This window comes from Halichoeres trimaculatus, unplaced genomic scaffold, assembly GCF_033239565.1.
Source record: "Halichoeres trimaculatus isolate MK-OKI-2021-1 unplaced genomic scaffold, fHalTri1.1 fHalTri1_scaffold_16, whole genome shotgun sequence".
Classification (NCBI taxonomy): Eukaryota; Metazoa; Chordata; class Actinopteri; order Labriformes; family Labridae; genus Halichoeres; species Halichoeres trimaculatus.
The window spans coordinates 26256198-26282778 of NW_027437194.1; the positions used below are offsets into that span (position 1 = coordinate 26256198).

The 26581-nt window shown below is 39.5% G+C and overlaps 1 protein-coding gene across 1 annotated transcript; it reads left to right on the plus strand.

Moving 5' to 3' along the window:
* On the plus strand, positions 1 to 26250 carry LOC141805539 (calsenilin-like). Its single transcript, XM_074690643.1, has 10 exons — positions 1 to 145; positions 306 to 392; positions 6673 to 6847; positions 19063 to 19187; positions 20843 to 20912; positions 21081 to 21151; positions 23687 to 23794; positions 23885 to 23989; positions 24067 to 24129; positions 24210 to 26250. The coding sequence occupies exons 2-10, from the start codon at positions 387 to 389 to the stop codon at positions 24255 to 24257; spliced, it is 771 nt and encodes a 256-aa protein (XP_074546744.1). The 5' UTR covers positions 1 to 145; positions 306 to 386; the 3' UTR covers positions 24258 to 26250.
* The last annotated feature ends 331 nt before the right edge of the window (positions 26251 to 26581 follow it).

Below are 26581 nucleotides of genomic sequence, written 5' to 3' on the forward strand. Positions count from 1 at the left end.
ACACGTCTGGCACTTCTAATAATATTTGTCACGATGTAAGGACTTCATTTACAGCTCTCTTCGTGTCTCTATAAATTCCTGCCCTGCTCCTCACTTGTTGAGAGCAGATCAGTCCGCAGCTCACCTGCTGGAAGCGTTTCTCCTGGTTCGTCTGTTTTTTAATCTGTGTCTGTGGTGATGATCAGTTTCTGGTGTTAATCCTCTGCACACTGTGTGAAGGATCTAATCCCACCTCTCTCCCTCTGTGTGTGTCTCTGTGTGTCTGTGTGTGTGTGTGTCTCCCTCTCTGCATGCTGCTGCTGCAGATCGCTGAAGGAGCGCGTACGGAGCAGGATCATTGCAGCGATTTGTTTTTTCTGCTGAACATCATCTGACATCAAGACGCAATGCAGGTACAGTAAACATGTTTAGCGACATGCTTTCATTGTTACTTGTTGCTCTTTTAGCATGTAGCATGTGCATTGATAGCATGAATCATGCTAATAATCCTGTTTGTGCTCGCAGTGTGATCTACCTGTGGTACCGTGAAGCCAACTTGAACATAGTTTGGAGTTTGACAGCTGTAGAAAGTCCTCAAATTTCATTTCATGTTATTAAAAAAAGAATTTGACCAAATTTTGTTTAATTCTAAAGTGTTGTTTTATCTTTTTTATTTATTGTAGTGGAGGTAAAAGCTGCTCACATACCTGTACGTAGCTGAGGTTGTAGTGTTGCATGTTAAGAAATAAATACTCAGTTACAAGAAGCAGCAAAGTTCTCGATATCCGTGTTAATTTATAAAAGAAAAAAAAAGTATGAGAAAAATATATCTTTGATCTTCAGTTACAAACAGTAACTCAGCCTCCTGCTATGGAAGCCCTAAAAGGTCATTATTGAACACTTTCTATTTTCTCAGTTTTCAAATTTTCTCCTTATCAAAATGAAACAAATCATTTTCCCCAATATCAATCAATCAATCAATCTTTATTTATATAGCGCCAAATCATAACAAATGTTATTTCAAGACACTTTACAAAAACATTTACAGGTCTAGACCCGTAAATGTTAATAAAATTTTATTAGCAGAAACCCAACATCAAGACAAGATAAGGAGTCTGATCTCATCTTAATCCACCATGAGTACAGGACTTTGCAGCATTTAGCAAGTTACAATGGCAAGGAAAAACTTCCCTTTAACGGGCAGAAACCTCGGACAGAACCAGACTCATGTTAGACAGACATCTGTTTCGACTGTGTAAAGACATAATTAAGGTCACAATACCAAGATAACAAGGTTTGCTTTCCCCAGATAACATGATCATTTCATTGCTTTCTAAAACTCATAAAAAGGTTGTCATAAGTGGAGCCTGTTTCCGTTTCAAAGAAACTCAAAAATTGGCTTCATTAAACTTGATCATAATTTCAGCTTGGTATGTAGTTTTCTGGTGAATAGGGATGGGTACCTTTCACATTTGAAACAATACAGTACTGATGCCCGGTACCTGGTTATCGATACCGGTACTCAACGGTACCAATTTTCGGTACTTTTGTGTGTTAATGTGGTAAAAAATATCAATTTGTTTAATAATATATTTTTTTCAATTGAACATATTTATTCTTCAATATATTAAACTTGTAAAGCTGTGTTCATGTCCAGTATGGAAAATTGCTTACTCTTCCACTCCCTTACAGTCACAAGGATGCATTTAGGTACCTAAACGTGGTACCTTTTAAATTTACATGAATTGGTACCCGGTACTTTTGCCAGAATTCGGTTGGTACCTATAAAAGTACCTGATTCGGTACCCATCCCTACTGGTGAATGTGCAATCTATCACACTACTAGTTTAATTTTTCGATCACTGAAAAAAATAATTGCAGCAATAACTAAATACATTATCACAAAATCTTGGGAAAAACAAGTTTAATTTAATGAGATAAGAAAACTGAGTTGAGCTGAGACCTTTAGAAAACATCTGAAGTTTTGACTTTTTCTAGAGAAACCAGAGTATAGAAAATGTATATAATCTTGATCTTTTAGGGTTTGCTGAAATAAAATGTATGTTGCAGACATTCGGCAAAAAGTTATTAATTTTAGGCTCACCATTGTGAAAGCTTGGGTCATTTATTACAATTTGGGTTACATAACTTTTTTTTTTTTTTTTTTTACAAATTCTGGGTCATTTTTACGTTTTGGGTTGCTTTTACATATTGGGCTCCAACAGGGCTTCCGTACATTTTGGCCACAGTATGAGATTTTATTCTTATTATTGCAGCTTTAAGGTGTGAGTTTATAAATTTTAGGTTGTTGTGTGTTGTTTACCTTTGTCTGCTTTACATTTGTTGCTGGATCGCTTAATATTTGGAATTAAATGACGTCTTATGAACTGATCGCATCATTAAATGTGATGAAGTTGAACCACTAAGTTGTTCATTTTGGGTTTATGTATGACATTAAGGTGGGTCTTTATTTTTTATTATTTATGCGTCTAATGACAATGCGATTCTAAGAAAGAGTCTTTCGTGGTGTGTTTTATTATAATCTGGTTTGTTTTATTTCTGGTGTTAAATATAAAGGGGTGCTGATTGTTGAGGAAGTTTCAGGAATCTTGACACTTGATGAAAGAGACTCAGGAGACTCAGATGGCTTCAGTTGAAATAGTTTCTATAGCTCGATCGAGGACAAAATGACAGACAGTACACATGGGTGCGCAGAGAAATGCAGAGTCAATTCTAACAGACCAGTCGATGTGCTCAGTATTTATCATTCTTGAGATTGGGATTGCTATGTCGATCTATGAGCCAATGGGTTCAAGCTCAGCTTGGGAACTTAATGTGTGAAACAGCGTTCAAGGAGACAGGAACGTGTGAATTGGATCCAATCCAGACTAGAAACACACTGTCTCTGTGTACAGATAACTTTAAGGCAAATACAGGTATTATTGTGACACATATAGAGGCAAATTACAGAGTTAACCAAGGAAAGTCATAAAGCAATATGACGATTCCACCATAACGATCAGGGGCGTGTCGCGGGGCCAACCAAGGGAGGCACCAACCAACCCCGAACTGTGCTGTGCCACCAGTGTGTGAATGGGTTCAGGCTTGCCATCATTCTTTCTCATCACCGTCCATTTACTGTTTAAAGTGCTGTTTACTGGTGTGGCTAATTTGTCTGTCTGAGGCATTTCTCTGCCATGACTTTCCAACAGTCTGTCAGCTTTGTCTCTAATGATGTCAAATTGCAAAGGCAAAAAATACACTTTATTCATCCTTATGGGTGAAAAAAACATTTTTTTCACTACATTCTGACAAGGCTGATGTACATACTTTCACAAACACAACCTTATGAACATGCTCTGATGGAGAGATGTTGTCCTGATCAAGGGAACATCAGCGGTGCTCAGGGAACGAACCAGCACTTCTCCAGCTAGCGTTTAAACTTGGTCCAGAGCTTGAACTGGGCTCCCTAAGATCAGCTGATGACAGTGGCTCACATTAAAGACAGAGCTGATCAAAGGAGCATCCCTGTTCACACATCGGGCTCCTGTCTGTTTTAATAATGCAGTGCTCTGATGTTCAGAAAAAAAAAAACAGACTTGGGACTTTTCTCATGAAGCTACAGAAGTTATAACACATGAGTCATTGTGACTGATACACAACAGTTTTCTTATTAAACCATCTGAAATGCTGTTTCTTTTTGTTGCGATCTTCTGGACGATCCCTCCGTCTGTCTTCAGGTTTTACTTGTAGTCCTCCTCACCTCAGCGTGGCAGCCTGTTCTGATCTTTTATTGATGCTGTTTTAAGGAGTGTGAATTATTGAGCGACATCCTCGGTGCTCTGTATGCTTTGGCATCCCTTCACAATCAAACGGGGGACCAGAGGGGCGGGGAGACGCTCCCCAGACAGTCCTTCTGACTATGTTCAGCACAAACTCCTTACATCACACTCACAGGAGCCGCCTATAGAAAGCTGTTTTATTTATCAGGAGATGGAAAGACTGTTTACAGACAGCCTCAAGGAAACAGGACCCAAAGACTTTAACAAAGGAGGAAGAAAACTCAGATAGGTCTAACCCTGAAAACAAACTGCAGTAATAGCACGGTGCAACAATAATCTTTTTTGTGTTGACTGAGAATAGAAACACTCAACTGAAAGAGAGATGTAATGCTCAAAAGTCGCACAGTCATCAACAATTCATCTTCGGGTTACTTTACAGAACATGGGTTGTGCTATTTAAATCATCCTACTCAGAATCTAAATCTGTATGATACCTGAAATATTAATCTGCATGAAGAAACACTGTGTCCAGCGTGAGAGGAGGAGAGGATGTAAAAGTAAAAATAACTGGAAACAAGAGAGCGTGCATGTCCCCGTTCTCATCGTGTTACAGCAGCACTCGATTTTTCTGTCTTTGTCCAAGAACTTTGCACGAGCCAAAAGATTTTTAAAGATCGCTCAAAGCTGACCAGAAGGACATTCATTTTGATGTCATAATGACAACATGAAAAAAGTTGTTTTGAAGTTTTTTCAAATTTATTACAAAATAAAAAACTAAGAAATCACATAAATAGAAGTATTTATAACCTGCGCTCAATACTTTGTTGATCCCCTTTAGCGGCAGTTACAGCCTCAAGTCTTGTTAAATATGATGCTTCAAGCTTAGCCCTTCTCTCTTTGGGCAGTTCAGCCCATTCCTCTCTGCAGCTCCTCTCAGGCTTCATCAGGTTGGATGGGGAGCATCAGTGAACAGACATTTTCAGATCTCTCCAGAGATGTTCTATCAGACTTAAGTCTGGGCTCTGGCTGGGCCCCTCAAGGACCCTCACAGAATCACTCTGGAGCCTCTCATTTGATATCTTGGCTGTGGTCTTAGGGTTATTGTCCTGCTGAAAGGTGAACCGTGGCCCCAGTCTGAGGTCTAAAGGTCTCTGGAGCAGGTTTTCATCCAGGATGTCTCTGTACATTGCTGAATTCATCTTTCCCTCAATCCTGACTGGTCTCCTAGTTCCTGCTGCTGAAAAACATCCCCACAGCATGATGCTGACACCACCATGCTTCACTGTAGGGAGGTATGGTCCAGGTGATGAGTGGGGCCTGGTTTCCTCCAAACATGATGTCTGGTGTTCAGACCAAAGAGTTCAAGCTTTGTCCAATCAGAGCAGATTTGTCCTGGTCTCAGGAGCCTTTTGACAAACTCTAGGTGGGCTGCCATGAGCCTTTTACTAAGGAGTGACTTCCATCTGTCCTCATTACCATACAGGCCTGATTGGTGGATTGCTGAAAAGATTTTTTTTACCTTCTGGAAGGTTCTCATTTCTCTACAGAGGACCACTGGAGCTCTGACATTGTGACCACCAGGTTCTTGGTTACCTCCATGATTAAGACCCTTCTACCCTGATCGCTCAGTTTATATGCACTGCAAGCTTGAGGAAGAGTCCTGTTGGTTCTGAACTTCTTCCATTTACAGATGATAGAGGCTACTGGGCTCACTGGGACCTTCAAACTAGGGCTGGATCTTGCTAAGATCATCACAATCCAATTCAATTTTGGTTCTTTAGATTGCGATCTGATATCGATTTGTTTCAATATTAATTGAAATGCTTCAATTTTCAAACCCATTAACATATGTGGTCTGTCACCTCATATTTTTAATCAAGAATCAATTTGGTTGATTTACTGAGCTGATATTGAATTTTACAAGGAAATATTGCAATGCATCGAATCATTGATATTTTAACCCACCCCTACTTCAAATCAGCTGAAATGATTCTGGACCCTTCCCCAGATCTGTACCCGGGGACAATCCTGTCTCTGAGGTCTACAGACAGTTCTTTTGACTTCAAGCTAAGTTTGTGCTCTGATATGTATTGTCACCTGTGGGACCTTAGGTGTGTGCCTTTCCAAATCAGGTCCAATCAATTGATTTTACCACAGGTGGACTCCACCGAAGCTGTGGAAACATCTGTGGAAACAGGATAAACCTGGGCTTCAATAAATTTGCAAAAAAAAAAACCAACTTTTGAATGTGGCTGTAATAAACCTAAAAAATGTGAATACTTTTCAAATGCAATGTATTATACTGTCTATGGTGTTTTTTTTTTTTACTGATTCACCCTTTGAGCCTTTCATAAAATTGAGTGCATCAGGAGGCACAGAGGGGATAAAGTGACAATCACAAAACTATGAAAATCAGACCTTAGCATCAATAACCTAAAAACCACCAGATCACCTCTTGTTTGTACTAAATTTGTGTTAGTTTTTGTTGTAAAGAACAAAGAGACTAGCTTGAAGCCATGAAGGCTGTGACCTGCTGTCAGCACTAAACAGAGAGTGAGTGGATTACTAACATCAGTGGGGTTCATCCTCTGGGCATGAAAAAGTGTTTGTGCCTATTTTTGAGACGTGTTTCAGTCTGATACAGAGTGGTTCAGTCTGACCCTTCGTAGAGCCACGCTGCTCACAAGGCTAAAAATAAGATGAGTCCACAAAAACAGAGCAGGGCAGGAGTCTACGGCCTGGATCTTACCTCTGAGCTGGTTTTAACAGCACATTCAGCTCCTCTGAAGATATTCCCTTCAGGTTAGCTGTCTTCCTGCTTGAGCAAGGAGCACCTGAACCTCTCTGATGTCGACTTTTATTCTCTTCTACCTCCTGCCTATAGAAACAGTTTCTTTTCTCTCCTCCTCAGGGGAATGAGAAGGCTGTGGATGGCGGTCTCCTGCCTGATGCTAACGGGAAAGATCCCAACCCCCCGGGACAGACGGAGGGCTCCAAGTGGCAGAAACCTCGAATCACACGGAAATCTCTGATGAAGTGCTGCCTGGTGAAGTGGATTATCGCCAGCACCAAGCAACAAGGGCCAGGTACGAGCTCATGAAACAACACATGAACCTGCTGACTGACTACAGTCAGACTAAACATCTGCATGATTGTGTTTGACAGCAGAGACAGAGGAGCTCGCAGCGGAGCAGGAGGCACGCCTTCAGTCTCCAGCTCTACAGAATACATGAATTTTAAATCTCCTTCCCCGTCTAACAGCAGATATCTCCTTTATATCCTCACCAGTCTTTGTCTTTATGTTCATGTTTACAGACCAAACTGACATTCATTTCAGCTGCTTCTCTTTCACCTCTCAGTTTGATTCATGTTTCATTAAGTTTGATCCACTCCATCGTGCCCCTCCATGTTCACACTCTCTCTCTAAAATCACACAGCTGTTGTTTTGTTTTGACCACCCACGTTTACCTCTGAGAAATAAGAAGAAAAATTTAATCTAAAGCTCTTTCAGCGTGTTTTTGTACCACAAAAGAAGAGTTAGTGCACTTTGAAGATGAAGAGCACAGCCTCTACTTGCCCCTGTTTTCTGGGTTTATCTAAATTATTGACATTATCCCGCTGCGGGTCACTCAGCCGTGAGCCTACACCCGACAGGCAGGGCTGCAGAGTCTCAGCAGTGCTGCACAGGTCGCACTCTTTTATTGCAGAAACAGCGAGTTTGAATTGTGGGATTAATAAGTCGGGTAATAAACAGAGAGATGAGCAAACAGAACCGCTCCTCTGCAGGATCCAGGAATGACTCAGAGCTGTCGTCCGGCCCGTCCACAGCTGACTTCTGTCTCTGCCAGCAGACAGATGGTCAGGATGAGGAAAACATTCAGAGAACAAATGCTCTGATTGGCTGACGTGGTCTCAAACTGCTCTGTCTGTGGAACAGTCTGAGTGTGTCCTGTCTCTAACTCAGACACATGCAAAAGAAAAGGTCTGGACCCTTCTCTGCATTAAACCTTTAATTAAATCAACATTCAGATAAACTGAGATGAGACCTGGATAAACTCTAAAATAGGGTCATAATCTTATTTATCATATCTGGAAATAACTCTCTCCATCAAATCTCCTCTTTGTAATAACAGCTTGACTGCCACCCACTGGTCAGTAAACAGCATGGCACCTTTAACATGTGCAGGATTCACCTCTAGTAAGAGGGAGAGATGGGTAAAAGAGATGCAGAACATGTTTTTTTTTTATTGATAAATGATAATAACCTGCTCACAAGGCTGATAATAAAAAGATTATCAATTCTCTTTTATGGTTTTATTTTGCAAAATGTGTTGTTTATGCACACCTGGGGGTCAGTCAGGCTGAGCCATGGTACATCTGTACTAATCCTCTGAGCCTTTAACCAAAATCACTTTTTTAAACACACGTATTAAACAAAGAACACCAAAGACTCTTCAGTTATTTACAAATATGTATTTATTGCTGTGAACTAGGGATGGGTACCTTTCACATTTGAAATGATACGGTACCGATCCCTGGTACCTGGCAATCGGTTTCAGTACTCAACGGTACCAATTTTGGGTACTTTTGTGTGCGTATGAGGAAAAAAAAATCTAATTGTTTGGTAATAAAATGTAAATTCTTTTTCATTTAACATATTTATTCTTCAATAGATAACCTTATAATGCTGTGTTCATGTCCAGCATGGAAAATCACCTACTCTTCCACTTCCTCACAGTAACAAGGATGCATTTAGGTACCTTAACATGGTACCTTTTGATTTTACCTGAATTGGTACTCTGTACTTCTGACAGAATTCGGTCGATACCTATAAAAGTACCTAATTCGGTACCCATCCCTACTGGGAACTGGAGCACTCATGCAACTAAGCTGTTAAGCCATGCATACTCAGTGACAGGTGAAAACAGAGCTAGAATATTCTACTGACTGTGTTTACTGTGCCATCTTTTGGAGAAATAAGATGAGAAAACTAAAAAATGAAGCAAAATGGATGGTAAAGATAGTTAAATTTTGGAGAGGAAGGGAAAGGAAGGTGGAGTAAGCTCACCAGGTGATTGAAGGCTTGGATGTAAGCATGGCCCTGCTCATGAACCCAATCAACACCTTAACTGCATTTGTTGTGATGACGATTCCTTAAGCAGTTCTGTGTTAGGACTAGGGATGCACTGATCACAATTTTCTGGCCAATCACCGATCTTTAAAAAGCCTGACCTGCCAATACTGATTTTTACTTTTTATTTTTCATAGCTGACAGCATATTCCTTCAATGTTCCAGTCTCATTTCATTGAAAATCATTGAACAATACCTGTGAAACAATAAAATCTTTATGTTTTAACTCAAACAGGCAATAAAGTGTCCTGAGTTTTAGGTCTCAGAACAAAAAACAGGGTGAAAGACCTGGTAAAATAGTGAAACTGATGAATGTCAGTTGGTGGTGTAACCTGTGTTTTTCATTTAAAAACAAACTGATATTGTGCAAAAAAGAAAGTCTTTATGAATATGATTTTATCAGCCTTCTACACTGTAAAACTTACATTTAAAAGCATTTTAAACCAACAGACTCCAAAACATAGAGAAGCAGGGCTATATACTTTAAGATGATATTTCATAACAAATAACTTTTTTTATTGGTACACTTTCATAACACTTTCATAAGGTGAATAAGTCAATACTTGTCATGATTTTGTGTGAACACCATTGGATAGTTTATTGAGACTGATTCTTTAATAGGTTAAAATGCTAGAAATGCCATATAAAATACTATGACACCAACAGAAATGCAAACTACACATTTTATCAAACATCTAACAAGTTTTTACAAGCTTAAAACATATTTTGATACCAACCCTTATCTGTCACTGTCCTAATGTGAGCCACATTCACCTGACAAGTCCAGAACAGTGTTGTCAGGCGCAGAGGAAGGAAACCAACGCATGGACAGTCAAAAAATGTTCACAAGTCTTTAATCGAGGGAAAACTCAGTACACGAAGACAAACAGCAAGGCGAAACAAAAATCCGACAGACAAAAATCATAAAACCAGGTTCGGGCAAAGGGTCAAAAACACGAAGATCTGATAGCAAAAGCAGGCTGGATGTATCTACTAGTGAATAGTGATAATCTGGCAGAGAAGTGAGGGAACCCCAGAGCTAAAGAAGGAAAGGGGAGTGAACTAAACAAGACACAGGTGCAACACATTAGGGAGGGGCCAGGTGATCACCGGTGAGGAAAAGCAGGTAGACAGAAACTGAAAAAGATGAGAAACAAGGATTAGCCACATGCAAAAACAAAAAATCTGAATAAATCTAAATAAACTTGACAGATACTGACAAGTGTCTTATTTTAAGATATTACAAGACACAGATCACACCCAAATTATTTAAAGTAAGAATAAAATGTCCTTGTTTAGTTTCCTGTATTGAGACTTGGGTCTTACTTCAAGAAACTTGACAAGCAAATTTTTCTGTCCCCTTTGGCTTCCATTAGGTTTTTAAGATTTATTTTTACAAAAATAAACGTGCTTCCAAATCAGTTTCTGCAGCGTGAGTTCCAATTGTGTTATCCTCCTAAGAAGCAGCAATGAACAGCAGCAGTGGTTGCACCGTTTTTACTGTCATCAGCGTTTTGTGGCTACACCTCTCTTTCTCTCTGTTCTCATCCCGCTGACTGTGATGGAACATGTAGCTTTAGTGAAAAGTTATTTGAAGTAATTCATTAGTCATTTTAATTCATCAGAATAAAAATAACCTGTAAAAAAGTTAAAGAACATATGCATATAGCTTTAATTGCACAGGGCTAAAGTGCCTCAGGTGTGAATAGCAGATATTTTTAACAGCACAGAGAAAAGATCAGCAGAGGATTTTACACTCTTGTGTTTTTTATTTAAGAGCAGAGGTTTTAAGTTGTCTGGTGCTTGCCCTGAAAATATCACTCTTGCCTCATACTTTAATTAAGCAGCACTTTAAAAAACACTAATTAACTAAAAACACTTCATCAGGGGGGAGAAGCTATCTCTGCATGTGAAGAAGGACCTCTCAGGTTTTTATAACAAGAAGTAAAAAACAAACAAACATGATGACAGTTTCAATGCTGAGTTGCACAGTGTGTGAAATCTCTTCGCTCTTCGTATTCTGTGCAGACTGTATGTGTGGTTAAACCTCGTCATGAAGGAAGCTCTCTTTTCAGACCCTGTAGAGTTTCACTGAGCAAGCTCAAAGAGAGCTGAGAGGAAGAGCAAAGTTCACAGCATTGAAGTGTCTGACTGTCTGTCTGATGAGAACTTGTGTGACGGGTCAGGATGGATGGACTCGGGCTCCGGGCAGTAATGTGGCTCTCACTGCAGCATTAAAACCTGATGGTTAGACCGAAGGCTGCACTGTCTGCATCTCTGCAGGCTTAAGCCACCTCACTCTGGTCTGTATTTAATAGAAGAACAGGGATAGATCAGCACTTAAGGTGCATTAAACAGTATTATGCTGCATTATTTTTATGGTGGGCCGGTCCCTACATGAGCTCATGCATCTTGCATGTTGGTGTAATGGCTGAGTGTGTTTCTGTCTGCTGAGGCAGGACAAACATGCAAACTGAAATGCTGCACAAGTTGTACGCAAAGGAGAGTCAGACTCACTACTTTCTTTTTCCATTCATCTGATCTCACAGTTTAAGCCCTGCACACTCTGCTACAGTGCTGTTTCTGGAAGGTTGTGTTACATTTACAGTTAGTTGATTACTATAGAAGCATTTTATTAGAAGATATTGCTTCCACAGGTTAATTTTCATGATATGTTCTTATCTGTTTTATAATCTGGTAGAAATGTGGAAGAAAAGTAGAAGAAGTGCAGAAAAAACTGTGCATTGCAGTGTACTTCCTGTCAAACTGTAGCACTATAGTTTCCCCAACAGGAAGAATGCATGATGGCAGTGGGTGCTGAGCCAGCGCCTTGGTACTCCTGTCTCTCACAGGAATATTAACTTCCCAGTCAGAGATTATAACACACTGGTTCAGGTCTGCACTGAGATCTCAAAGAAAGTTACAGCATCCTCACAGCTTGGCATGTCCGACCACATCTCATTGGAAACGACCCCAACCTGCAGACCTCTTATCTGCAGAACCAGACCAGCTGTCAAAACTGTGTCTGAAGTCTGGAATGAGGAGACCACTTAAACCCCTTACTGCCTGAATTAATTAACAATTGTGCAAATAGATTGTTTTTGTGTGTTGTTTCATTCTTGCAGATGTTAAATTAAGTGGAGATTGTAAATTTGAGTACAGCAGACACAACAGTTATAACTAAGTAGTGTTATGTATATAGACATGAGAAGTTCATCCCCTGACCAATATATTGTGACATAGTGGATCTGATACAATCTTTTGTAAATTTATTTTGTGAATCAATAGGTAATAATGAGAGACAGCGGTCATTCCAGCTGCATCAAGATCTGACAGGGTATGTTGAAAGTTTGCGACAACAGACATCAAGGGGTTAATGTCACTGTAGTGCTTTAGACACAGAATGAGAAGTATTCAAGGAGCAGATCCAGAGGATCAGACACCATCTTTTGTAACATATTTATATTTCTGCACAGATACTGTCCTGTTTCCACATGTGTCACAGTGTTTCCAAACCTCAAACCATGGCTGGACAGAGGAATGTGCTCCATGAGACGCTGCACATAGGTCAGGTTAAAGACCTACAACAGGGTTGAATACCTGAAGAAGGGTGTAAGGAACCAACATGGACAACAAGTGCAGCAATCAGCTGATCAGTGACTGTTGGAAGTCCACAACTAGGCAACTAGATTCTCTATATGCCTGCTACTGTCAGAATATCATACTTTTACACCTGCACTTTTTCATAGTTATGCTATTAAGGCTTTTTCTACTTTGTTCAGAGAGCACAGGACAGAGGACACAGCAAAGAACAATATGAGAGAGGGGAGAGACATAAAGGAAAGTAGCTACAAGAGGCTGACCTCTTGGTTTCTACGACCTAACCACAAAGCCATACCTACTCTCCAGCCTATGTTTTTACATTTGAAAACATTTTAAAGTTCTTGCTTTAAATGTTCTATGAGGAATTTCTAAGCCATCTTGAAATGGCTTCACTTTCATATATTTGCCATTCATAGCCCACGATTTAGAATGAGTTTATCAGCGCCAAAAGTTATTTCTAAATGCTGTTTCTCAGTAGGCACAAAATTTCTTAGGTTGAGTTAGATTTTTATGGGAGGACATGAATCAATTTACAGTATGTGCTAGTCCCATTTACAACACCACGCCAGGTGACAAAGTTTAGTAGTGAGAGGATAGATCTGTGTTGTCCTCTGCTGAAAACAGTTACTTGGATTATTTTGTAGTGATGGTGGACACTGGAGCCTAACTGTCAGACAGAAAAAGGACAGAAGAGCAGAAGAAAGATAAACAGGAGAGAGATAGAGCACGAGCTAAAGGCTAACACAGGGGTTAAACTGTTTGTGCTAATGTTGATTCCAGCCCACAGTCAGCAGTTATTTTGCAGTGGTTTGTTCAAACTTGAGAGTCTATCAATAAAATGAAGAGTGAGAATAGCGAATAGCTAACTACAAATTAATACATTACCTGGTTGCTTTGCATCCTGGGAAAAGGTTGCTAAGAAATCTCATTGTAAAATGTGGATTATGATCAGGAAAATATCTAGAAGTGAGACTTTTTCAAGATGACTTACGTCTCTAAAGTCTCTACAGAAGAGCTCCAAAACCAACTCTTTTTGAAGAATCGATCAAAGTGGGTTACTGACAGCACTTAGACTCCAAACGTACCACTGAACCATAACTCTGCTTAACGTTCACTTCTGCCATGCAGATTATGTTCTGTGTTTTCAGAGCGGCACCACCCCACTTCATTTGTTTGTTTCAGTAACTGATTGAGACATAAGGGTGAGTCCATCAACATAAACCCTCCCTTGGTATCCAAATGCATCTCTGGCCCACTTTCTCTGCCCGTCCTAAGACCAGTATTTTAACTCTGGACTCTGATTGATTTGCACTCCGCCCTTCTCTCCTGCTCAAACTGACTCCATTATGTTGTGCCGAGTCATCAGTTGTGAACTTCTTTACTCTTATTGTCTCACAGCACAGAATGATACTTCCAACAGCGACCCAAGTCTGAACAACTTTTAGATCTTCAGAGCAGAGCATGAATAATATGTAACGACTTTAAGTAAGCTGAATCTCACAACACCTCCAAGGTGTTTTAGTCTTCAGATAAAAAACACTTAAACTTTATTATCCTTAACTACAACATCCTAAACAAAGCACCAGTTTACAGTCAGAACGGTCACATCGTCTGGCAGCTCTGAGTGAACGCTCTAAGTTATTGACCGCGCTGAATGACCCAGTAGACACAGGCAGCGCCACACAGGGCAGGGCCGGCTCCTCCATCCTAAGTGCTGTTCTTATCCCAGCCATCAGCAAACGTGGATCAATGCCTGGTTTTACAGCTTTACATCCTCCAAATGACTGAGCAAATAAAAGACAGCGTGGCCTGTCAATCAGAGACTATTAGTAAAGAAATTCCTTCACTAATAACCTGAAACACACAAACACACACTGACACAGCGAAGAGCGGAGGCGGAGCCCGCAGTTCATGCTGTTGCAGGATGCATCCAGGATGAGGCATGTAGAAACACAGATGGAGCACTGAAAAAGGATCATTTTTGGAGTTTGATACTTTTTGCAGGAGCACATGATGGACTTTCAGACTGTTTGCACAAAGGAAGATGCTGGGGAGTCTATCAGTCAGCTTTTTCACCCCTAACTGGTCGGTGGTTTGAGTCAGAGGTTTCTTAAAAGTCAGAGCTGATGCATGAACCGAGTAGTGATCAAAGGAGGCAGCTGGTGGAAGAAGATGACCGGCTGCAGATGATGTTTGTGGGTACAAGCTGTTCCATCAGATTCAGACTCATCTAAAGTTTTTTTAAAAAGCGATATCTAATGCAAGGCAACGATGGAACTGGATGGCATGGAAGTCATTGCCATTGCTGTTGTCATTGGTCTGTTCGTTGTCGTGCTCAAACAGTTTGGGATATGGGAGCCTTTGTCGCTGGAAGGTAAGACCACTTCCAACCTCTGAGGGATAAAACCGTTCAAGGTGTGTGGGACCAGAACAGAAATATTGTTGGGTAAATGTTTCTCTTGATGAATTAGAGTCGCAAAGGTCAGATGTTAAATATTCAAAGGTCAGCACAAATCTTTACAGAAAACCTGGACAGCTGGTGATCACTTCTCTTGGGTCCAGACAAACTGCAAAAAACGGAAATATTATCAAGTGCGTTTGTCCTATTTAAGTAACAAATAAACTGGTCAGTCCAGAAAAATGTCTTATTTCAAGTTGTTTAAAGACAAAATGAGGTCTGAGTTGCTTGTAACAAGTCAAGCATAATCTGCCCATGGAACAAGAAAAAAATTGCTAGAAAATTTGCTTGAAACTAGGATAACCTTATTTTTATCTCTAAATAACCTGAAAAAATACATTTTTCTGGACTGGTCAGGTAAATGTGGCTTATATTAATACTAAAAGGATATTTTCCACTGAAATCAAAACAAAAACAATTGATAAGATTTTTTAGTTTTTTTGCAGTGTAATGTTTCTTTAGAGGAATTAGAGTCACACAGGTAGGTATGGGTACTCTGGTACCGAATTAGGTACTTTTATAGGTACCAACCATATTCTGTCAAAAGAACTGGGTACCAATTCATGTAAAATCAATACCTAAACGCATCCTTGTGATTGTGAGGGAGTGGAAGAGTAGGTGATTGCAAGGTAATGTATGTCGAAGAATAAATATGCTAAATTAAAAAAAATATATATATATATATATATATATATATATATATATATATATATATATATATATATATATATATATATATATATATATAATTATTATTATTATTATTATTATTATTATTATTATTATTATTATTAAACAAATTGATATTTTTTACCACATAAACACAAAAAAGTACTAAAAATTGATACCACTTAGCACTCATACCCATAACCAGGTACGAGGCATCGGTAGCGTATTGTTTTAAATGTGAAAGGTACCTATCCCTACGCACTGGTCAGATGTTTAACATTCAAGCTTTTAGCTCAAGTCTTTGCAGCAAAGTAAAGCAGTAGTTCCTAAACCCTGATGGGGGGCACAAAATAAATCAAAAAATATTTACAAACACATATTTTATTCATCATTGTAAGATTATCAACAGAAACAGGGATTAGGATTGGTACAAACCATGAGAACAGAATATGTTTGATCAGGATAATGACAGATTCATTTAGCAAATACAGAAATATGTGTACACATGAAGTCTCATTTCATCCAGAGCAGCAAAAGTAAGAATCTTTATGGTTTCCTTAAGTCTTTTTTTAGTATTGGCCTGTTAGTTTGGTTAGCTAAATTCCTATGGCACCACTGTCTTGGGAAGTTGTGGCAGAAAAGTTTGGGAACTTCTGCCTTAATCATCCAACATTTTGTCATTCAAACAAGAAGTTTTACACTAAAGTGAGACTGCTGTTGAGAAAAGTGTCAACAGTTTAGCAGATCATCATACACTTATCATCCTGATTATAGTTTAAAGTCAAACTAATTGAAAAAAAAAATCACTCTCTAACATTGTGTTGATAAATGTAAATGTTTACATCCCACAGATTTTAACATATGTGTCATTTTTCTTCTTTTCTTTTCTTTTCTTCATCATCGTTCCTCCACCTCATCCTGGTCCGCTCTTTTTGAAATCTCTGTTTGTTCTTATAAAGATGGTGAGTATGACTGTGTGTCCTCCTCAGAGTAATATCATGTTATCCTGTTGTCTGTGAATTTATCTTCCTTTTTTTCTGGAGCCAGATTTGTCAATTTTGTGTTTCCAGCTTAAGCACTAATTTATACTTTAGACATCAAAGCTCATCAAACACAGTGTGACTGATGAGATTAAAGCAGCGTCATCTGTGTTAACCAATGATTTTAAGCCCTGTGAAATGTTTTACTTCACTCTTTTTTATTTTCTATATTTATGATGCACTTTTCTATCCACTGTCTTTCAAAGGCTCCTTCATGACTTCAAGTTGGCTAGAATTGTAACTCAGTTTCTGACAGTTACAGCACAAAATGAGGAGGGTTGAGTCCTTCCCTTCTTTTGTCTCTTTTTCTACTTTCTCTGACTTATTTGCTTATGATGTCATATCTCCCTCCTGTTTCCTCGCCTCACTTTCCTTCTTCTTCACCTCCCTTTTTTATATTCAACCTCTTTTTTTTGCGTTCAGATGGTGAGCATTTTATGTTTTCTACTGGCACGCAGAAGTTTTGATTTTCTACCAGCTGTCCACAGACACTGTAAACGTGAATTTAGTTCTGGTGTCATCACTCTTTGGTTTATGTAGCAAAGTCATTAAGCCCCTTTCTTTATTGAAACTAACTTTTAGCAAATCTAGAAATGAGCTAAGAGGTAGGGTTGTGGGTTTCTATCAGATCCGTGTCTCTGTCTGTTGATATCAGGCTCTCACCGGCTGCATTTTTTGAGCGCAGCGTGGAGTAGCATCTCAGACAGAAGGAGTCCTGAGACATAATCAAAGGTTTCCTGCCTCCGTGAGGTTGTCTGGCCTGTTGCCCCCAGGCCTGGCTCCTCTCATGGCTCATGTTTGTTGTAGTTGTAGTGGCATAGAATCAGAACATCAGCCAAATGTTTACAAAGCAGCATGGTGCAGGACTTGTCCTGTTTGAAATGCTCTGTGCTGATTGACATATTGTGCTCCAGAATCCTGCAAAAAAAGAAGTCTTGTGTATCTGCTGCAGAGGGCTCCAGATTGCTGGAGCAGAGACAGAGCATTTAAAACAACAGAGCAGAGCCAGTTGAAGCTCAACACTGACTGGATTGACTTCTATTAGCTGTGGGCTGTGGCAGAGCAGAGGAACAGGTGGTGCAAGTTAGCTTCATCACCTGGGCCTGTATGCACGTCCAGTCATAACACAAACGGGACCATTAGTCTTTAACTCACCGTTATGGAAAGACTCATTTGTAACTAATGTGTAAAAGTGGGCCGATAAATATCATTTTCAGAGCATCTCTAACAATCTTTCAAGACCCAAAGGATATTGTTTTCTGTGACTATGTAAACACCAAAACAACCCAAGAAAAGTGGACTCTCTTTTTTTATGTCTCTCTCCCTGTTTTTGAGCCAAAAACAGACAAAACATACAACAAAAGCTGCACCACAGCCATGCCTCCATGAATAACTCTAAAAGCAGTTGTTTGATGAACCTCAACATTCGATCACACACATCTTGGAAGGACCCAGACGAATAAAAGCAAAGAGCAAAGCAAACTTCCAAAACTGACAGCAGCAAGTCTTGCTGGCTGGAGACTGTGATTGGCCCCTTTAAATTTTGTGTCTCCTTTTGCTCCACATCGTTCTACTTTCTAAAGGCTCTGTTTGATCCCCAAATATCTAGTCTCTTCACATATTTCATCTTAAGCAGTAATACATAAACCCAACGTACACCATCTTTACAACAGGCGAGGTTATCCTGCCGTTAGCACCCTTTAACGGTGGTGTCTACCTCCATTAAATGTAACGCTCTTTTGGGCTGGCTCATACAAACCGCTAATCTTTTTTTTCAACCTTTTTCCCTCTAATGGCTGGATGTACATACAGGCCGTGGAGAACAGACCAGGACAGCGCTCTGGAGCTTTTTTCTTCTTTTCTTTCCATCAAAGTTAGCAATAGAAGATTAGCCATTTGCATAGCCCCGTTGAACCTTTTACCAGTTAGCACAGTGAACTTATTTAAGGCTAACCACTGTTGTGTCAATTAATCTGAATCCAGCAGTCTATATCCAAGTCTTTGATCAGGTACGCCTTTACGATCATGTTCTTGTATTCACAACATCATCGCACTGAAAGGCTCAACCTAATCAAACTAGTTGACTGATATATGAAGAAGGAGTGGTGGTTACACAGTTGTTAAAAGGAGCCATGTTAAAGTGCATTCACACACATGCTCATTGGACTATAATAAGGTTTCCTCTATTTGGGTCAGCCTCAAGTGGACACTCGAGGAACTGCAGAAAATTGCATTCCACTTTTCACACCAGAGGTTTGACTCGCCCTTGCCAACTTTTTATTTTGTTGCACTCCGACCCCTCCCTTCCCGACTTTTTTTTTTTTTTTTCCTTCCTCGTCTCCTCCTCCCCCCTCTTTCCCATCCTCTCCCTACTCTGTTTTCTCTCTTTCTCGCTGACAGACATCTGTGACGGGGACCTCGAGCTCTCCATGGTGCGGCATCAGCCTGAGGGCCTCGACCAGCTCCAAGCCCAGACCAAGTTCACGAGGAAGGAGCTTCAGTCGCTGTACAGAGGCTTCAAAAACGTAGGAAAGACATTAACAGGAGTGTTATCTTTGAACAGATTGAGATCTAACTGGGCCCGTACAATCACTGAACAATAAGGTCAACATTCAGGGCTTGTTTACATTTCATTTAACCTCTTCCTCAGGATAAAATAGAGGGTTGCCATTCAAATGGGCCTGTTTTTGAAAACCATTTGCTACATGCCACTCAGTAAAGAGCTATATAGTAGTATTAGGTTCTTCAGTTTTTCTGTACGGACAGTTGATCTATATTCAACTTTGTGCTTGGGAGTGATGTAACACATAATTCGACCAACCACAGATACAGTAATGCACATCGGCAGTGAGTGACTGTAATGTGCCATTAGAGGTTGCAAAGTGCCATTAAAGAGGGAGAGGAGGAAGACCTCATGCTGATGTAAACAAAGCGGGCGTAACGGTCTTTAAAAGAGAGCCTGCAGCTGTTTTACGAGGTTTCTGTGACCTGAAGGAGACGTGTAATGAGCTGTGGTGAGAAAGTTTGAACAAGAGGGTCATAAAACCTCACATGGCGTCTCTAAATAACTTTACAGAATTGTTTCACAGCAGATATTTCAACCTGTTACAGCAACAGAGGTAAACATTCATTTGCAATAAAGGCTGCGTTCCATTTTGTTTTTCCCGTTCATTCGAATGGGTTCAGATTTGTCAAATTATCTGCTCCGTTAAACAAAGTTTTGTCATCATTCTACTTCAGTGTCAGTATAATACTTCTGCCTCCTCTGGCTTTACTTTTTATTGTGTTAGTGTTTTGCTGTCATAGAGGACTCTAACAGTAAACTGGGGGCCTTCGTAGGCTGGAGGATGAGCCTATCACGTGACTCACTGTTTTGGTTCATGACATTAAAACTGCTCCAGCTCCTGGAGGCAGGGTACTCTGTTTAGAGTGGAAAGTTACACTGTTTTTCATTTTCAAAATGACTGTTTGGATTTTATTTGTCACAGTCTTTATGTAACAAAACTGTTTCCTTATTTGTTAATTTACCTCACGATTCCTCAGCTTAACCAACACAGGATGTCAACGTTTTTCTGTTAAACTAGTTTTCAAAAACAGCTTCTCAACAAGAAGCCCTGCTGAGCAATTCTACACACTTCAACCAAACATGAAGCTCTTGTGCCCTCTAGTGGGTGTATGTCTGTACTGCACCCACTGGCTGTCTACTTGCAAAGAGAAAATGCTGTGAGAGAGAGTAATATGAGAGAAACAGAAGACTGACATTGAGTCAGCAAGCTGTGGAAAGTTCCAGCTGGGTGATATCTGTAAATTTTGAACTGTTCCATTCCCCTTCACTAAAACACAAAATATAACCTATTGGACACAGCTGCTGCAAACATGTGTGCTGTAGTTGCTTGTGACGAAGTGCTTTTGTGAGTCATCTAAAAATAACAGTGCTTGATTCAGTATCTATTCTAATATATTCAACACACTGTATGTTTATATGTCCATGTTTTTATATTGTATATGTATGTGATTATGTGATGGGTGTATGTTTACGTCGTGGGTACCTGTGTGTAGATTGGGTGGTTGGGTGAGTTAATGGTCGGGATGTACCACTGCTGCCAAAGCTATTTGGAAAATAACCACTAAATAACTGATCTCAAAAAGTTATATCATTGATTTTGTTTTCCTTCGACAGGAATGTCCCAGTGGGCTTGTGGACGAGGAGACTTTCAAGACTATTTACTCACAGTTCTTCCCTCAGGGTGGTAAGTTATGAAACTGATGTGAACTGTTATCTGTACAACAAAGCCTTCTCTGAGGCAGCCTTGTGTAGTTTTTTTATTTTGTAATATTGTGCCTAAAATAGAAATCCCTGTCACTTGAGGCCTGTTAATTTGTGATCTGTCGTCTCAATGTTTGTTACTCATTCTCAGATGCAACCACATATGCACATTTCCTCTTCAACGCCTTTGACAGTGACCGAAGCGGCTCCATCCGCTTCGAGGTGAGTTTCGCTGAATGTTTGTTGTGAAATTTTGTGCTTTGTCCTTAGGGGTGTTTAGGGTCAGCTGCGTTCTCAGGCTACTTTACAGTCAGTGGCACCAGCCCAGTGCCGTTATATGTGGGAAGATTTGGAGGCCGTTTGCGAGCTCCATAGTTCTCTGTCGTTTCCTGGCATCCTGTAACTGTAGGGTTGTTGCACAACAGGCCTACAAATTAAAGGTCTGATGGTTTCATTTCAGGAAGGTAAGGTCAGCAGAATGTAGCTCGTACAGCAAAAACCAGCAGTGTTAATTCAGCATGTATAGAGTCAGACTGAACACTACATTGTCCTTATTCATCCACACTACATATAAACAAACTATTTTTAAGAGCCTTACATTTTTTACACTATGGCAGAGCTGCAGCAACTCAGTTAGGGTTTTAATTTAACACTTAGTAAACACTGTGCAGAATTTAAAAAACACTAGTGTGAAGTGTCTTTTTTACCACTACACACTAGCTGCTGCACCAAGGAAGATTTAAAATTCAAATCTAATTTTAACGCTCATACAAATTATAAAAAAAAAAAAAAAAAAAAAAAAAAACTTTAAAACACTATTATTATGAAATATAGATAAAATAAATGAAATGACACTCCACGCAGAAAGGCACCCACCCAACCAGGATATTAAACTGTGAACCTTCAAGCTGTGATGCAACAGTGCTAACCACTTCATCACCATGCACCACAGGCCTGCACACATTTTGACTGAGATTTGTGTTGATGTAGGGATGTAAAACTTCAGGAATTTTTAGAGTTTGGAACTTTTCATGGGGGTTTTTAGGAGTTAATTGCATTTACCAGGTCATATACATGTGTAAATATTCAAAATTTTAGTTTGCAGGCATGCATGCCAACATGTCTAATGCCAACATGTCTAATGTCTGATAGTAGTCTAGTCTAATGCTTTTATCCTTAAATGACATTTTGAATAAATTTTCAGAGAATGAGTCTAGCTGTTGTGAATATAGAGACAAATATTTGTCATTAGCAAAGATGCATGCAAATGTGCCTGATACAGCTAGGGATGGGAATTGATAAGAATTTGTCAATACTGATGCCCTTATTGATTCTGCTCATCGATCTGATTCTTTATCGATTCCCTTGTCAATTCCTGTTGTGAATTTTCTTGGTACAAAAAGTAGCTTTACAGGTTCTCTGTGTCAACAACATTTAATTGAGTTTTTACTGTAAGTGAATAAAATGTAATTGGTCCCTGAGTCTGGATATTTCTGGGTATAATTATACAGGAACAGGTAAAAATTGCACACAGTGTGACGTTGATGTACTGTGTTGTAATATATTGATAATTCAAGTAGGCCATCTAGTGTCTCAAAGTAGTTATAGCAATGGTTTAAGTTGTTTGGAAGCTTTCTGTAGTTATGAAGTCAGCCATGAGACTTTCAGTTGCCTGTTAGCTTTTGACATTTGAAATTCTCAGTATTCTTTACAAAGAGTTGATGTGATGTGTTTCTGTGATGAAAGTCGAAATTCTGTTCTGAAGCTAAAGTTATACTGGGGCATGTTGGGGTGTCAGTGGCGCAGTTGGAGAGTGCGCTTGATCGGTGACCAGAAGGTTGCAGGTTCTAAGCCTACCTCTGGACGACGCATGGTGATGTGTCCTTGGGCAAGACACTTAACCACAAGTTGCTCCCACTGCTGGGTCTGTGTGAATGGGTATGAAAGGGCGTGAATGTGTTAGACATACTGATGTACGTACTGATAGAAAGACTGTGATCCATCAGTGAGTGAATGTGCGCGCATATCAATGCAGTTTCCAATATAAGTTAGCATCAGGCTTGTGCTATTTTGTTATTTTGGTAAATTAGGTGATTTTTAACATTTCGAATGTACTGAATATGAATCTCCTGAGAGAAAGAGTAATGTTCATTTCTTTATGAAGTAAAACTTCAAGCTGAAAATCCTGAATCAGAGTTTTCTTGGGAAACGTTATCTAACTGCTAAGCTAAGATAGCTGCAGCAGAGTAGTCGACTAGTCGGAGTCAGCTGTTCCAACACGATGTAAAGAATTGATAAGGGAATCATTGAGCACAAAGGCTAACGATATCGATGGATTGACACATTTCTTATCGATTCTCAACAGGAACCAGTTTTTGATTCCCATCCCTAGATACAGGACTTCTAGTCCCTAAATCTGGTGAAGTAGTGACTGATGATGATCAAATGTACTTGGAGTTGTTTGCACATGTGATTCATGGCACACAATTGAATTTGCATTTAATCATATTGTTTCAACAAAGATCATTTTTTAAAACCTCATTCAAGCTGATAACAAGAAAAAGCAAAAATTTCAAAATTTCCATGCCCAAATTTCCTGGTAATTTTGGGCATGGAAAGAAAAACTCATTGAAGTTGATGGCAACAACCCCTTAACAATTCCAATATTCCCATGAGAATTTTCCAGAAACTTTCCTGAATTCACCAGAAATTTCCCACCTCTTTGCAGCCCTAATGAAATGACCTGTCACTCCACAGGACTTTGTGATCGGGTTGTCTGTGTTGCTCAGAGGCTCCGTTACAGAGAAACTGCGATGGGCGTTCAACCTGTACGACATCAACAAAGACGGCTACATTACCAAAGAGGTAACTAAGCATCCGCCATTTAAATAAAAAATAACCAAACCCTCCTGACTCCTCCTGATGAGTGTGCTGTGTCTCTGCTGCTTCCTGCAGGAAATGATGGCAATAATGACGTCTATTTATGACATGATGGGGAGGTATACCTTACCCAGTGTACGAGACGATTCACCCACTGAGCACGTGGAGAGATTCTTCCTGGTATACAAACATTTCCAAATCAAAGCTTTAAAAATCACAGAGCTACACTCAATGATCTGTGTCTCTGCTTGTTGCAGAAGATGGATCGAAACAGAGATGGAGTCGTGACAATCGATGAATTCATAGAAACCTGCCAAAAGGTAAACCCGTCTCCAAACACTGTTTTAAGTGTTTCACTCAAACATAACTCTCTGTCTTGCATGTTTACTTCTTTTTAAAGGATGAGAACATAATGGCCTCCATGCAGCTCTTTGAAAACGTCATCTAGCTCCTGCTAAATGTGGATGGGTGAAACTGCACAGTGCTTCCAGCTGCAAGCGTCCAGAGGCTTGAAACAACTTTATTCATCCTGAAAAGGAAAATCTGGGTCATGCAACTCACTTGACACATTTAACTACAAACTGGCCTCCACTTTTTTTTCTTTGTCCCCTGCTGTGCTGTGCTGTGCTGTGCTGTGCTGCACAGACATGCACAGAATTCACCAAATCACCTGAACCAGACTTGTTTCTCTGCATGACAGTTTTTAAGTTTTGTGTTTTGCACAAGAGGAAAATGTGAATAAAGATGTCAGATCAGCATGAGTGTTTGCCAAAAGCATTTAAAAGCATGTGATGCAAACCACTTTGAACAAAGGAGCAGGTTCAGCAAATAAGAGTTTGATTTATTATTGTATAATAATGTAAAGAAAAGAGTTACGTATGTTTCTAAGTTCCTTTTAAATTTGGTTAAATGTGAGACCAAGTCATGCCATGTTGAACCAAAAATCTGAAATAAATCTTCACACACTGATAACTCTAGTCCTCTCTTCCTGTGCGTGATCGTTTTCTCGTAAAAACTACTGAAGTGATAAAGATCATCTTTATGGGCCTACATCTCAGTGTGATAAAATCTCATCACATGTAGCTTTTGAAATTTATTTTTGCCTTGTGCAAATTTTTTCTGTGGAAAGCAAAAAAGGTTTAATCTGTGAGTAAAACAGGGCATCTACTTTCAAAATAAAATACATGATAAACATCCTGAACTCACTCTAACGTCCAGAGCTGGGTAAAATAAACTGAGATGTCTTGTTTTTAAGCTTTTATTGACTCCAAAGCTTCAGAATCCACTGTACATGTGTCCAGCTCAAAGAGTTGATGTAAAGAGCCTTTGTGTGTTATAAACAGTCTCAGCGCGCCACTGAGGCTGAAGATCCTCTTTTTTCTCTGTTTTTACCAGTTTATCTTGTTTTCTGGACATTCTTCTTTCATGTGTCACATCCGCTAAGCTCTTGTCTTTTGTAGCATCGTACTCTTGGTATTTCTGACAAAAACAGGCGACGCTGAAAAGGCCATCTGTCACTGGTTCAACTCATTTGACTCTTTGTTTTCAGTTCCTGTTTATGTCTTATGGATCTGCTCTGAGAGATGAATACCATCATTGTTCTCGTTGTTCTGTACGCTTTTTCTGATTGACAAAATATCTTTAACAGCTTTAACACAAGACGCACAGAACTGAATCTGAGAAAACAGAAGTGAGCTCAGGTTGACAGTGCTGATGAGCTCAAAGTATGTTTCAGGTCATTGTTTGGATAATTTTGTATAAAATGATGAGTTTACAAGATGCTTTTAACTCATTTATGTTGAAGCAGCTGTAGGCTGCTCTGATCTGTCCTCTAAACAGCTAAAGATAACCTACACAGTGTCATTCTCTTGACTTTATTCTCATAATAACTCAACTTTATCATCATTATAAATACAACTTTATTTCTCTTTAATCTTGTAAAATAACTTTATTTTTTATTTTATTCTCAGAACGTAACTTTTTAAAAATTCTTTTAACATTACAACTTTTTAACATCATGACTTTACAGTCTCTGTGAGGACTACATGGAAAAGTTAGTGTTTTTCCAGGATAAAGACTCTGTTTCCCATGAGCCCACTGCTGTGAAGACATGACTCTTATCAAGACATATGTTTGATTTGAGGTGAATGAAAGGTGAGCAGATCTTCTTTTCTTTGTTCAAGACAACTATTCCCAAGCTGCAAAGCGATGAGGCAAAATGTTAATTTTTAGTTGTGTAGAGCTATTACCGTCTATGTCTACTTGTCTTATAACTTGTAACATTAGTGAATCCTGGTTATGTCCTACCCTTATCTACCAGCTCCATCCTCACTCAGCAGAGCTAACGTAACCTCACTCTTCATTATATTGATAGACTCTCAAGTTTGAACAGACCACTGCAGTTCTCTGCTCTGACCTCCTCTCTCTTTTTGACAGTCAAATTCCTGTGTCGACCTTAACTGTAAAATAAATCCAAGAAATCCTTCACTAAACTTTGTTGGCTGGTGTGATGTTTTCGTAGTGGCTTCAATGTGGCATTAATCAATCTGGTCCTGTCCAATTTAAGAGGGACAGTGAGAAAAAACAATTTTCGATAATCTCACTTTAAGTTGTGGATTACCTCCAAGAAAGTCTTCAAAGTCGCTTTAAAGGGGCGGTGAGGACTTTGAAAGTGATCTTGAAAAAGTCTCCCTTCTAAATATACGCCTGATCATAATCCACATTTCAAAATAAGATTATCATCACCAATATTGCTAATTATTAGCTTCCAGG